The sequence below is a fragment of the Dipodomys merriami genome, unplaced genomic scaffold (genome assembly GCF_024711535.1).
Source record: "Dipodomys merriami isolate MVZ:Mamm:240054 unplaced genomic scaffold, mDipMer1.0.p SCAF_129, whole genome shotgun sequence".
NCBI lineage: Eukaryota > Metazoa > Chordata > Mammalia > Rodentia > Heteromyidae > Dipodomys > Dipodomys merriami.
The window spans coordinates 2,652,320-2,667,303 of NW_027202593.1; the positions used below are offsets into that span (position 1 = coordinate 2,652,320).

At 53.2% G+C, this 14,984-nt stretch overlaps 1 protein-coding gene across 4 annotated transcripts in view; it reads right to left on the minus strand.

Annotated features, from left to right (window-relative positions):
* LOC138824461 (transcriptional coactivator YAP1) overlaps positions 1–12,856 on the minus strand; it is a 58,003-nt gene extending 45,147 nt beyond the window's left edge. For 2 of the 4 annotated variants that reach the window (XM_070018342.1, XM_070018344.1), the window contains exons 1-2: positions 12,201–12,855; positions 10,783–11,030 (exon numbers count right to left, since the gene is read on the minus strand). In XM_070018342.1, the coding sequence (XP_069874443.1) occupies positions 10,783–11,030; positions 12,201–12,518 (566 nt within the window). In that variant the 5' untranslated portion in view covers positions 12,519–12,855. Of the gene's footprint in view, positions 1–10,782; positions 11,031–12,200 lie in introns of all 4 variants that reach the window. The other 2 variants (XM_070018341.1, XM_070018345.1) reach the window with 2 other exon arrangements.
* Between the last annotated feature and the right edge of the window lie 2,128 nt (positions 12,857–14,984).

Below are 14,984 nucleotides of genomic sequence, written 5' to 3' on the forward strand. Positions count from 1 at the left end.
TTAAGAGTTTCCCCTGACATATTCCCATATGTCAGAGTTTTACCCAAACAGAAAAGACACTGACAAAAATGTAAACCTGAAGAAGTTCAAGGTAAATAAGATGGACAACAGCAAGCAGACCACAGTCCCCTTGGACAGGTTACTTATCTGAACCTAAATCTAGCCTTCCTAAAATGCTAACTGCTTCCAAAACTGCTTGAGCTCAGGACATTAAGGGAGGGTAGAAGTAATACTATGACAAGGACAATCATCTGTTAAACAGCATGAGCCACGTTCCTGAGTTACCTACTAAAGAGCACTCGCCAGAGAAAGCAAGAGCAACAACAGCTTACCCCAGTTACGCACCTTTTGGCTAGCCTACTCCAGCATATAAGCAATTTAGATACACATAAATGTTTCCCTGACCGCCATCTGCACTAATGAACGGACGGACCAGTCAAAGGGCAGACTGGCAGAGCACCTGGTTGCTAATCCCACCAGGCCATTTTATTTTTATTTTTTATGTATTTATTTGTGTAAGTGCTGGTACTTGTGCTTGAACTCAGCGCCTCACACTATGGCTTCACCTTTTCTACTGAAGGACACATCTCAGCTTCCAGCTTTCTAGTGGTTAACTGGAGATAAGAGTCTCATGGACTTTCCAACTTCCTAAATAGTTAAGATCACAGGCACAGCCACAAGCACTCCACAATGAGCCATTTTTATGGACACAAAAATCATCAAGAACACTCTTAAGAAACCAGTGAGCCAGGCTCCAGTGGCTCACGCCTGTCATCCTAGCTACCCAGGAGGCTGAGATCTGAGAATCATGGTTCAAAGCTAGCCTGGGCAGGAAAGTCCATGAGACTCTTACCTCCAATAAACCACTAGGAAAGTAGTAGTGGTGCTGTGGCTCAAGCGGTAGAGTGCTCACCTTGAGCTGAAGAGCGCAAGGACAGCACCCAGGCCCAGAGTTCAAGCCCCAAGACGGACCAAAAAAGAAAAAAAACAAAAAGGAAACCGGTGCCAATGGCTCACACCTGTAATTCTAGCTACTCAGGAAGCTGATCTGAGGATCATGGTTCAAAGCCAGCCCAAGCAGGAAAGTCCATGAGACTCTTATCTTCAATTAACCACCAGAAAAACCAGAAGTGGCACTGTGACTCAAGTGGTAGAGTGCTGGCCTTGAATAGCTCAGGGACAGTGCTCAGGCCCCAAGTTCAAGCCCCACGACCAACCAAAAAAAAAGTAAAACCTCTCTCCAAGAACCCACAGAGTGGTTCTGACTACCGGACAAAAACCACAGCTAATGCAGCCTAGAAGAGCCACCAGGGAAGTGGAAACTATTTCCCAGGACTGCAGGTCAAAGCAGTCACCCCACAAAACTTCTAAGGACACCCCTCACTGAGGCCCAAAGCCCCAGACCATACACTTGTTCTAGTGAATCTTAAAAGAATCAGATCAAGTCATATCATGAATACCAAAGCCCCAAAGTTAAAGAACAAAATATTAAATCCCCAAGGGTTGCAGACAGGGCTTAACTGCCCAGCACAGGCTCTGTGGTGCAGTGAGACTGTTAAGATGCAGATTTCATAAAAACCATTCCACAGCAGAACCATCGGTCAATGCTGACCCTCTGAAGAATTCCTCCTGCTCAGCAGATGTCGGCTTTGCAGGTAAGCAACGGGTGAGCCAACTACAACACTCTAAAGGAGACACCAGGAAAAGAAGACATCTTGGGCTGGGAAGGTGGCTCAGTGGTAGAGCGCTTGCCTTGCATGCCTGAGGCCCTGGGTTCGATTACTCAGCACCACATAAGCAAAAAGAAAAAAAGCCGGAAGTGGCGCTGTGGCTCAAGTGGTACAGCGCTAGCCTTGAGCTGAGGAGCTGAGGGATAGTGCCCAGGCCCAGAGTTCAGGCTCCACGACTGGACCCCCCACCCCACCCCCAAAAAAAGAGAAGACATCTATCTTAACCCCTCCCGGGAGAAAAGTTGGTCATCCAGAAACAACAGAAGGCAGATAAAAATGGCAAAATTAGTCACCTCTCAGGATGAATGAATCCGGTGTCATGGCCATTCATATGATTTTGGTGATGGAGATTCTATTTTTTTTTTTGGGGGGGGGTGTCTGGTCGTGGGGCCCGAACTCTGGGCCTGGGCGCTGTCCCTCACCTCTTCAGCTCAAGGCTAGCACTCTACCACTTGAGCCACAGCACCACTTCCGGCTTTTTTTCTTTTTGCTTATGTGGTGCTTGGGGAACCGAACCCAGGGCCTCAGGCATGCAAGGCAAGCGCTCTACCACTGAGCCACCTTCCCAGCCCTATTTTATTATTTTTATTATTAGTATTTTGCCAGTCCTGGGGCTTGAACTCAGGGCCTGTGTACTGTCCCTGAGTTTCTTTTGCTCAAGGCTAGCACTCTACCACTTAAGCTGCAATGCCACTTCCAGCTTTTTCTGTGTATGTGGTACCGAGGAATCGAACACGGGGCTTCATACATACTAAGCAAGCACTCTACCACTAAGCTACATTCCCAGCCAGTGACGGAGATTTTATGACCAGCCACTTTGACAAGACCTTGTTCTAGCAATGCTAACTTCCTGCTTCGACAAGGTGGAAAACAACTGTGTGTGAATTAACAAAGACTGGGAAGGGAGGGGAGGAGGGAAAGAAGGAAAAAGAGGGAAGGAAGGAAGGTAGAACTTGGAAGCCAGAATCTTTGAAACTTTTCAAGGAAAAACAATTCAGTTCTACAACCAAACTGCCCATTAAATGTTAGCTGATATTTTTAGACACAAAAGATCTCAACAGTTATTTCCCATGTGCCCGTTTTCTCAGCAAATTCCTGAGGGGTGAGCCAACTGAGTGTGAACAAATAGGAAAAGAGAGAAACACATTATCCAACCGAGAGTGAGGCAGTGACTCCTGGAGGGACACAAGGGCAGGTCTCGGATGACAACTCTGTCTAACTAGTCTAGGTGGCCCAGGGCAGAAACAAAAAGAACCTGAGGAAAGTGGGCAAAGAGGGCAAAAAAAAAAGAGCAACAGAAATGCACATGCACAAAGAAAAACATACAACTCTAAAAAGTATGTTGTCCAGAAAATCTTGTACTTACACAGCTCCGTCAGAGCAAAACTTACATACTTATAGTATAAAAATGATTTAAAATATGCTGGGCGCTGGTGGCTCACGCCTGTAATCCTAGCTACTCAGGAGGCTGAGATCTGAGGATCCCGGTTCAAAGCCAGCCCGGGCAGGAAAGACCGTGAGACTCCTATCTCCAATAAACCACCAGAAAACCGGAAGTGGCGCTGTAGCTCAAGTGGTAGAGCGCTCGCCTTGAGCTGAAGAGCTGAGGGACAGCGCCCAGGCCCAGAGTTCAAGCCCCACGACCGACAAAAAAAAAAAAAAATGATTTAAAATATCCTAGAGTGGGGGCCGGGGGAGGATGGGAAGGGGAAACAAGGGAGGAGGCTACAATGCTTGATATGAAATGTACTCATTAGGAGCTGGGAAGGTGGCTCAGTGGTAGAGCGCTCGCCTTGCATGCATGAGGCCCTGGGTTCGATTCCCCAGAACCACATAAGCAAAAAGAAAAAAAGCCAGAAGTAGCGCTGTGGCTCAAGTGGTAGAGCGCTAGCCTTGAGCTGAAGAGCTGAGGGACAGCGCCCAGGCCCAGAGTTCAGGCCCCACAACAGGACCCCAAAAAAAGAAATGTACTCATTATTTTGCCCATGTAATTGTAACTCCTCTGTACAGTATTTTCACAATAAAAATTTAAAAAATTAAAATAATAAAATATTCTAGAAATTACACAGGGAAGATCAAGTAAAAGGTATTTCTGAAGGAGAAAAATTCAATAGTGTTACATATTGTATAAATATGAAATTTTAGAAAGCGTAAGAGGAGATAACTGGAAAGGCTGCAGTCTTTTTCTCTGAAAATGTAAGCAAAGACTTTTTACAAAGTGGGTCACTGTTCTTTTTCTTTTTAAACCTTCAAGTATTAAGGGAGTTACTAAATCAATATGTGAGTTACTCCCTTAAAATTAAACTACTTGTTTATATACGGAAAGTATGAAAACAATTATCTTCAAACGTCTCTCACTAGTAGAATCTGGGTACTTCCTCTACTACTTTCTCCCGTCCTGAATTTTTTTATACTCTAATAAGTATTACTTTCATAATAAAAAAATACGAACCTTAGCCGGGCGCCGGTGGCTCATGCCTGTAATCCTAGCTGCTCAGGAGGCTGAGATCTGAGGATCATGGTTCAAAGCCAGCCGGAGCAAGAAAGTCCATGAAACTCTTATCTCCAATAAACCATGATGAAAAAAACGGGAATGGCACTGTAACTCAAGTGGTAGAGCGCTAGCCTTGAGCTGAAGAGCTGAGGGACAGCGCTCAGGCCCAGAGTTCAATCCCATGACAAAAAAAAATGAACCTTATTTAAAAAAAAAAACTGTCAAACTAGATCCATGAAGGAGAGGGAGTACAGTCTCATAAATTCAAAAAGAACCCACAATTCATGTCTCACACAGAAAAAAATTCACATCCGGCTCCATTTCCTGACCCATGTAAGTAATTTCAGGATGTGTGACAAACTGAATTTCAAGCAACTTTCTAGTCTGCGTTGATTTAACTAAATCACACACCAGCATGTAAAAGGCTGTCTGTTCTAAACGTTCTCATGTGTGTATCAAATTGGACCTCTAAACACTCTTGTTGGCCAAATAAAACCTGGACTTTAAAGCAAACAAAACCCCCTCAATTTCAGTTCAGCAAACAACTATAAGAGAAGGAAGGTAGCCTTCAACAAAATGCCCCTCAGCCACCAAGACTGGACCTTGCAGAAAATGAGAGTCCACTGACCAGCATTATTCTCTGAAGAGACACAAACACTTTAAAGATAGGACAAAGTAAGACAGCCTCTGGAAGAAAACCTAGTATTTCAATGCCTATCTCTACCTGCATTGTTCTGTTATTTGCAAGATCACTCAGAAGTATCAGCTTATCCTGTGAGTTGTTAAAAATTATGTATCTTCTCTCACTAGGAGCAGAATGAGGATTAAATGACTTCTCCCCTTTCTTTGTCTAGAGTATTAAGGGGGAGGAGAGATGCTGTTGTGATTCACAAAACTACTTCTTTGCTTTCAGAAGGGTCACACTGAGCAGAGGGCCTGTGAGGGGGTGCTGGCTCCCAGGAAGCAGGGTGCTGAGACACCTGTGCAATCAGAACCATGAAGCAGGGCTTGTCTAGCATGCATAAAAGCCTGGGTTCGATTCCTCAGTACCACATAAACAGAAAAGGCTGGAAGTGGTGCTGTGGCTCAAGTGGTAGAGTGCTAGCCTTGAGCAAAAGAAGCTCAGAGACAGTGCCCAGGCCCCGAGTTCAATGCCCAAAACTGGACAAAAAAAGAAAGAAAAAGAAAAGAACCATGAAGCAATTCTTCTACATAAAACCAGCGATGGCCCTTTCATGGCTTGAAGTTCTGATTAATCCCAGAATCTTAAACAACTGATCATTTATGCGTGGAGGTGCCCAACTACAAAGAACATTTCTGTGCGTCACTAACTTGTTTTAACTGTCAGCTACTGAAATACTGAGCAGGCTTTTTGGCTTATATTTTTCCTAAGTATATGAACATAGAACTTTTGGGGGCGTTCTCTTTTAAATCTTTTGTTAAAAGATAATTAGTCCAGTATCCTGTACAGATAAAGTTTGCGTCATTTGAACATCTAGTCTCTTAATAAAATTATCTTCCTTAGTTCACATCAGAAATACTGCCTTTCCAGAGAGTAAGTTAATCTTTATGTTCAATTTACTGATACACAGATAGGCACCATCTTCCTGCTGCTTTTCTCCTGGGTCTGGAGAGACTGGCCCTCCAGAGCTCTCCTCCCTCAGTCCCTGGGGGAGGAGCATTCCTCCCTGCAGGCTGCCCACACACTGAGTAGGAGTGGAGGGGGGCGCATACTTTCATCTTCCCTCACCACTCCATCTCAATAGCAAGACAAACAGGCAGAGACTGGCCCTCCCCTCAGACAGGGAAATACTTCATGATTGCAGTTTGCAATGTACCCTTGTGTTGTGTGTACGTTGGAAGCTTAACCAACTTTCAATGGCTAAGTTACAAGCCTTTCATTTTTAAGGGGAAATATGCTTGGGTTGTGTATAAGGGGAAAAAAACCCCAAGTGACCTTATTCTTTATGAAACTCTTCTTACTTAAAATATCTAATCTTTATTGTATGCCTTTATAGTCTTTCACTGGGCAAAAGGGAAACATACGATGACACTGTAACAAGGAACAGTTTATTTCCGCGGATGCATTTCTGACTTGACTGTGATTAGAGCAGTAGAACACTCATTTCTAAAATGACATGTAGCAGAAATAGAGTCAAAATACTGTATTTACAGCCGACAATTATATCTGCAAGGTAACTGCATTTAATGTTCGCATTTGGCTAAATACTATGCAATGTCAAAAAAATACTGGAAAAAATACTTTAAACTATGGATTATTCTAAACAAAATCACAGCCATAAGAAACCCTGAGTCTTCAAGAATAACACGAAGGCTAGTTATTTAGAAAATAAATTAAAATGAAACAATTGTCTTTTAGACGCCATGAGGACATTACTAAAGCAATGCAAACCCACAAACTTAAATCTGTAGATCGCATTTGTTACATTGAGGTAGGATAGCCATACGTTATACATAGGCAGTTCCTTAGGCATGGTAATAGATAGCTCTATGGTATCAGATTCAATAAAATAAATTAGAGAAGTAAAAGCACGCCTTGCAACCAAAGATGTTATAGAATACTAATTCAGGAAGTTATTCAGCAGCTTATAAAGAAATAGGAAGTTGTGGACCAACTACTTGAAGAACTATTTCCTGTAGGAAAACTGTAAGACAGCTGAAGAAGGCAGTAATTGAGTCATAAAGAGAAGGAATTCTTAAATAAGAACTGAAGGTGCTATGCTAGAGGGGAAAAGGTTCAGACTTTGTTCTTCAGGAAAGACATCGGGTGTGGCATACACAGAGCTTGAAGCGCTGCTCCCATCTCCCATCTCCCGCCACACCATCCGCCAAGGTGAGAGCCAAGAGTCTTCTTTCTGCAAAAGCTCTCACTCTCGTAGGACCTGAGTTAAAAACACAAATGGACGGCTACAGCCCTTTGCGTAATTACGCTGCCTTGGAACGGAAGAGTGCCAGCCAAGTGCAGAAACTCATTCATGGATGGTCACAGGGAAACAACAGTTGTTTCCAAAGTCAACTTTTCTAAGTGTTCTCTCAAATTACATCTCCTTGTATGTTTGGACCACTTATAATCAGTTCTTCATGCCATGTAGAAATCTCAGTAAATAAGATGCTTTGTGACTCAAAATTTAGTTTCAACAAGTATCTGTTCATAACATCTATTTTTCCCTGTTGAAATGAGTATCAAATTTGTAACTAGTTTTTAAATCATCCAACGTCTGGCTGGCAAAAAGAATCATCAAACAAGAGAAACATAAGTAAGTACTGGGGCTGGGAAGGTGGCTCAGTGGTAGAGCGCTTGCCTTGCATGCATGAGGCCCTGGGTTCGATTCCACAGCACCACATAAGCAAAAAGAAAAAAGCCGGAAGTGGCACTGTGGCTCAAGTGGTAGAGTGCTAGCCTTGAGCTGAAGAGCTGAGGGACAGCAACCAGGCCCAGTCAAGCCCCACAACTGGACCTCCCCCCCCAAAATAAGTAAGTACTGACTGCCAAGAGAACTAAACATTAAAAAAAAGTGAATCATACCTGCATCCCGCTACTCAGGAGGCTGAGATCTGAGGATTGTGGTTTAGAAGTGGCTAGCCTGGGCAGGTCAGGAAAAATCTGTGAGGCTCTTTGCCCCAATTAACAACCAAAAACTAGAAATGCATCTGTGTGTGTGTGGCTTGTCAAGTGGTAGGCCACCAGCCTCTCGTGAAAAAGCTAAGGGAGTAGGCGCCCAAGCCATGAGTTCAAGCTCAGTACTAGAATTCAAAGAACTTTTGATGATGGGATTATCACATTGAGCTCCCTTGTACCATGAACGTAATCATTTTAAAAATGAACTTTAGGGGCTGGGAATGTGGCTTAGTGGTAGTGTGCTTCGCTGGCATGCATGTGGCTCAAGTGGTAGAGTGCTATCCTTGAGCAAAAGAAGTCCAGGGACAGTGCCCAGGCCCTGAGTTCAAGCCCCAGACTAGCAAAAACAACAACAACAAAAAAAAAAACTTTAACAATAGCAATGTGGTACTAAAAGCTTGAGTTTACCATCTTTTGACTCAAAGGACAGATGGTCATTCATGTTACTGATCTGTTTTTAGGATGACTCTTCAGCTCCTCACAGCATGGGGGCAGCTCTTATGAGGGTGCAGAGCTGGCTCACATTCCTGAGGCGGCTTATTGTTATGGATGGAATGAGGCTCATTCAGTAGAGGAATATAAACTGTGCAAGTCCACAGCAGCTATCATCCTTCCACATCCAATGCTTAGCCACTGGGCTTACTAACCACTTCACCTTGCCTGCTTTCATTGACCTACATTTTCCCCTCAGGGAAAAGTCTTCTACTTCTACAAAGCTGATATGAAAAAGATGACCAGAATGAAAACTCTACTTTCCCTTACTTCCACAGGAGCATTCCTCAAAAACACTGAAAAAACTACTGCCTTCACCTGTCCTCTGGACAGATTTCTCTCCAGGTAAAGCCTTCCTACTTCTTCTGTAACTAGCCCTCCCCCTTGTTTGGGTTTGGTTCACCTTCTTTTACCCCCCCCCCCAGTGGGTGTGGATGAAGGGGGTGGGAGAACTATACACCATTCATTAAACCTGTGTGTCTGCACCTTACAAAGGAAACATTTCTTCTCAAAGAACCAATGGAAACTTAGAAACAAGTATCTACTGTTCCAGCTGACAATGAAACACTGCTGATTCAAAATAATGAAAATGTAAGCAGAAGTCACCTACAAGCAGTTAACAAGATACAAAAAAGATTTTAAGTGCATAAATGTGTCTCTTTAGCCTGTGTTGCTCTCAGCCACAGGAGAGGAGTGCAGGCTACAAAGCTGTTGAAAAATCTCCCCACAAAGCATGTGACCGAGCAGGGAGAGGCTTAAAGGAGTTGCAGCTTCTCCTCTCCAGGAGGACGGGGTGAGTTTCCACTCTTCTCCCCAGGAGGACGCCCCTCCCTCTAGAAGGGAGTTTGCTGCTCTTTCAATCACTGATGTCTGCAGAACAAATATCTTGTACATGCAGATTAGTTTGCCAGACTTGTGTGTACTTTCCAGTTTCTGGCCCTTTATTGTTCTGGCTGAAACCTGACCCTTTGAAATGGACACGAGGCTGGACACCAGAAAAAAAAATTTTTAAAGAAAAAGTTGCAGAAAAGAGGCAAAAAAACAAAAAAACAAAAAAACCCACCTACTATAGAAACTAAGATCAAACTTTTCTCTCTCTGCTCTTTTCTAGAACAAGCAGGTCATAGAACTATTTCCATTACTGAGTAACTCAGCCTGAAAGGCAGGCAACACAAAACACAGATTGAGACTCACATCACATAAATTTTTAAAGATACACAACAAAACAATATTGCTAATTGTATTATCTGATGATCTAATAAATGTTACTTTCCATAGTAGACTGTCAAGGCAGATCTAAATCAAAACCAGGACTTTCTCAGTTATCTCATCTTGAAGAAATAGGTAAAAATAAGAAATTAAGAACAATTTCAATCTGTAACAAGTCTTTTTTTTTTTGGGGGGGGGGGGTCCGGTCGAGGGGCCTGAACTCTGGGCCTGGGCGCTGTCCCTCAGCTCTTCAGCTCAAGGCTAGCGCTCTACCACTTGAGCCACAGCACCACTTCCAGCTTTTTTCTTTTTTGCTTATGTGGTGCTGAGGAATCGAACCCAGGGCCTCATGCATGCAAGGCAAGCGCTCTACCACTGAGCCACCTTCCCAGCCCCAATCTGTAACAAGTCTTATACACAATTTTATATCCATTTGACTCAAAAGACCCAGGTGAAATGGAAGTCTTTATATAATTTCAAAATTAGAACATCAAATTCTATCTGTAGAGTTCTATTTACAGAATTCTACTTACAGAATTGTAGATAATTCTATGCTACTTCCATATTATTGCAATGTAACTACCATTTTATTAAAGACAAAGTGCTAGTAAAAAAAAATTAAATGGTCTATTTTTTCGCTTAGAGAAGCCATTCCGTTTTGAAGACCCACTAGACTGAAATAAGACAGACCATAATTAACTAAACATCAAGCCTCAAAATTAGTATTACTGTTCATATTTGGGAGAGAAGCAAGACCCTGGGTTCAATCCCCAGGAGTCCACACAAAGAAACAAACACCATACGGTATTGTCTTGTCCCAGGCCAGCCAACAGGTTTGACACTGCCACTGTGCACACCCAGCGAAGTCTTCAAAACAGAACCCCCGCTCAAGAAAGTGCTCAGCTTTTCCCCCCAAATACACACACACGTAACACAGACACACGCCATTCGTACAGCTACGTGTACATATGTACCATATAGACACATGTATACTATACACGGATACGTGCAGTACGGATCTATACAGGTATGTGTACATATACAACTGCGCCCCACCCCGCCAGCCCCTCGGCCCTGCCCCCCACCCCGCCAGCCCCTCGGCCCTGCCCCCCGCCCCTCGGCCCTGCCCCCCCACCCCGCCAGCCCCTCGGCCCTGCCCCCCGCCCCTCGGCCCTGCCCCCCGCCCCTCGGCCCCCGCCCCCCCGCCCCCCACTCACTTGAGGAAGTATCTCTGGCCCGAGGGCGTCTTGGCCATCTCCCAGCCGGCCGGCAGCGGCATGTCGTCGGGAATCTCGAAGGACGGCTGGCGGAGGTGCTGCGCGGCGGGCGCGGCGGCGCCGGGGGCGGCCCCGGCCTGCGCCAGGGCCCCCGGGGACACGGCGCCCAGCTGCAGCGAGGCGGGCGAGGAGTGGGAGCGCAGGTGCTGCGGGGTCAGCGCCCCCGCCGAGCCCGCGTCCGTGCTGGCCTGTGGGGGACGCAGAGGACAGGGACGGTCACGGCGGCGGCCGGGCGGCGGGGCCACCCCGAGCCCGGTCCCCGCCCCCGCGGGGCCCGAGGGGCGGGGCGCCGGTTCGCTCCGGGCTCCGGGCGGCCGGGCCCGGGGCTTGTCCCGACCGGCCCCGCGGGCACGAGCCCGGCCCCCGAGCGGGCAGCCCTCCGACCGACCAGCAACCGGGACCCTTCCGGACCGGCTCACGCGGGCCGCTCCCGGCCGCCATTCCCCGCGGCTCGGACGCCACAAAATGGGAGTCGGCGGCGCGGTCCGCGGAGCCCCCCGCCCCCGCCCCGCCCGCCCGCGCGTGCGGCCGCCCCTCCCCCGCGCGGCGCCACCGCTGCGAGCGCGGGCGACCCGGGGGCGGGGAGGGCCGGGCCCGGGCGGGCCGACCCCCGCAGCACTCGGGAAACCGACGAGCCTCGGGCCAGGGCTGCGGGGAGGAGCGAGACGACGGGGAGGAAGGGCGCGGGACGGGGCGCGCCGGCCGCGCAGCCACGTCCGCCCCGGGACGCGCGCGGGAGCCGCGGCGGGCGGCCTTAGTCACCGCTTCCCCCACGCTCGCTCCGAGTCCCGGCTGAGTCAGCGCGGGGCGCCGTCGGGCCGCGCGCCGTCCACGCCGGGCCTCCGCGGGCGCCGCGGCGCGGGAGCCCCCGGCGCCACCCGGGCCCCGAGCCAGGCGGAGATCCTCCGCCGACTTCCAGGAAAAGTCCGGGGGGGAAGCCCGAGCCCCGCGCCCGGGGCACCGGCGCCCTCGGGGGGAGGGGAGGCGGCGCGGCCCGGCCCGGCCGGGAACAAGAGAACAATTATCCGACTCCCGAGGAGGCCCGGCCCGGCCGAGGGGCCCCGGAGGAGGCCCCGGGCTCCACTTCGGCGACTCGGCCGGCGCGCCCGCGCCCGCGCCCCCGCCCGCGCGCCCGCGCCCCCTCCCCCACCGGCCCGCCCTCCCGCGGGGCCGAGGTGCGGGGCGCGCGCCCGCCGAGCCCCCGCCGCCGGCCCGGCCTCCCCACCCCCTTCCTTCCTGCTCCCGCCAACCTTCCCGGAGCCCCGGGAAGAAAGAAAGGAGGCGGGGGCCGGGCGGCGGCCGCACCGACGGGGCCCGGGAGCTCCAATCTCGGCCCCGGGCTGCGGGGCCCGCGTTACCTGCCGGGAGTGCGCCTTGGGCTCGGGCGGCTTGAAGAAGGAGTCGGGCAGCTTGCGGAGCCGCATGGGCACCGTCGGGGGCACGTTGGCCGTCTTGGGGTTGATGACGGCGTTGAACAGCGCCTCCAGGTCGGTCTCCGAGTCCCCGCGGACGTGCACCACCTGGTGGCCCGCGGGCGGGGCCTGCGGCGCCGCGAGGGGCGCGGGCGGCCCGGGCGCGGACGGCGGGCCCTGGCCGGGGCCCGGGGGGCTCTGCGCGGGCGGCTGCCCGGGGCCCTGCGGGGCCGGCGCGGGCGGCGGCTGCTGCCCGGGGTCCATGGCTCGGGCTCCCGGACGCGCAGCCCTGGCCGGGCGCGAGGGCTCCGCCCGGACGCCGAGGTCGGCGCGGGGCCGGGGGAGGGGCGGGAGCGAGGGCTCCGGGCGGCGGGCGCTGGGCGGCCTCCGGGCTCCGGACTCCGGCCTGGCTCTCGGTCAGGCCCGGGGCGCCGCGCCGCGACCGCGCATCCCCGCGCCGCTGCCCCGCGGCTGCGCCTCGAAAGTCGGAGCGGCCCGGCGCCCTCCCCGACGGAGGCCCGGCGCCTGCCCCCCCGCGCGGCCTCCCCTCCCGCTCCTTCCTTCCTCCCTTTCTTCGCCCCGGCGGCGGCTGCGCCCGACTGAGACAGAAACTCGCTCCGGACGCCAAAACTAAAGTTGAGACGCGCCCGCCCGCGCGGCCGGCTCCGCCCCTCGCCGCGCTTCCTCCCTGCGCGCGCCCGCCCGCCCCGGATCCGCGGCGGCGCCCGGGGAAACTTTCCCGGAGTTACCGCATTCCTGCGGACCCGGGAGGCACGTGACCGCCTCGCCCCGCCCCGCGCGCCCCGCCCCCGGGCCGGGGGGCCGCGGGGACCCGGGGGACCGCGGTGGCCGGGCGCCCCTCCCCGGGCGGGTCCCGGCTCTCCTGCTCGGGACCCGGCGGAGGGGGGGGAGGCCGGGCCGGGTCGGGCGGGCCGCGGGCGACGAAGAGGGCGCCCGGGAACCGGTCCGCTCGCTCCCGTCGGTGCGCCTTTGTGGCTCCGGTCCCCGGCGGGGGCCGCGCGCGGCCTGCTCGCCGCGAGCGCACGCGGGGCGCGTCGTCCCTCCGCCGCGGGGCTGGCCCGGCCCTCGCCCGGCCCGGCCCCTGCGCGCTGGCTGCGCGGCGGCCTCCCCGGGAGGGATCCGAGGCTGCGCCGCACACCCGTCCCTCGCCAGCTTTTGTGGGCTTGCTTCCCAGCTCGGGCTGGCCTCGAACTCGCGGCCCTCCTTCCCCGGCCTCTGCTGGCTTTGAAACCATCGGCCTTCCTGGATCATCTGCCTTCCGACTCAGTAGGATTAGGCCAAAGACCCGCGCCCGGCGCCCCCGGACCCCTCCCGGCCCCTCCGCCCTGCCTGGCTCGGTTCCTCACTCCGCTCCGCGCCGGGGTCGGGGGGTCGGGCCGGGCGTCGCGGCCAGCCACTCACGGAGGCCGCGGCCTCGCAGCCCCCCTGCGTGCGTCCCCTCGGACCAGTCCCCACCCTCCCGCAGAAGGGAGCGAGCGCCCCCCGGGTTGCCATGGGAGCTGCGCCCGCGGCCAGCACTGCAATTAGGCCGGGGGCTGCTTGGCTGGCTGTTGCTCCCCCGCCATTAAGTCGGCCTTCCGACGCCCACCGGGGTCTCCTTCCCTCCCAGGCCCAGAGTTCTCAGGAGTCCCCGGACTGTGGCTGCCTTCCTTCGGCCGGTGCTCCTCCTCCGCCCCACCGTCCGCCACCGGAATAGGATGGAGCCTTGGCCCTGTCCCGTCCGTCCTTCCCTCCACGGGGGGGGGGGGGGGGGGGGGGCTCGGCGCCATCCCAGGAGCGAGGACACAGGCCCTGGCCGAGCCCTGACTGCTTAGCTCCGCAGCTGAATGAGGAAGCCGTCCCCACTCTGTCACCGCAGCAGCCGCAACCCTCGCTCAGTCCTCCACTGCGGATTCATCAGTTAGGCCTGTTGGGCTGTGGCCCGGCCCGCACGTGTGAAGGGCCTCAGACAGGCCCGGCGTGGTGCCCGGCCCGCACGTGTGAAGGGCCTCAGACAGGCCCTGCGTGGTGCCCGGCGGCCGGCGTGGTGCCCGGCCCGCACGTGTGAAGGGCCTCAGACAGGCCCTGCGTGGTGCCCGGCCGCCTGAGGAGGCCTCGGGCGCAGCTCCTCAGACGCTGCCCCGCGGCGCCGCGGCGTCCGATGACGTCGTGAGTGAAGTCGCTTCTGTCGTCGTCTGTCGTCAGTGCGGAAAGCGTTCGTTTGCGAGTCTACACGCGGAGCAGGCGGCCTCCTCCCGGCAGCCTGGCGCGCCGGCACACGGGGGCCGCCAGGGACGTCGCAGGAGGGCCGTGGCCTCAGCGGCCAGAAATGGCCTCCTCTCCACGGCTCCCAGTGCCAAGGCCGCATGCACTTCCAGAAGCCTTCCCTCCGCAGGTGTGCGTCAGGAAAGCCACCTGGGTTCCTGTTTTCCCTTCAGCCCTTTCTTTCTTGCCAGTCCTGGGTCCTGAACTCTGGGCCTGGGCGCTGTCCCTGAGCTCTTCCCAGCTTTTTCTGTGTATGTGGGACTGAGGAATCGAACCCAGGGCTTCATGCATGCTAGGCGAGCACGCTACCGCTAAGCCACCTTCCCAATCCTTCCACTTTTCTTCATCCACCTCTTCAACGCGTCTGACGTTGCATTGTGCCTCCCTCCCACAGACACCAGCCGGACGCACGCCCTTCTGACTCGTCATCTGTGGTGGCAGCACAGTCTTGCACTTGTTCAGCCA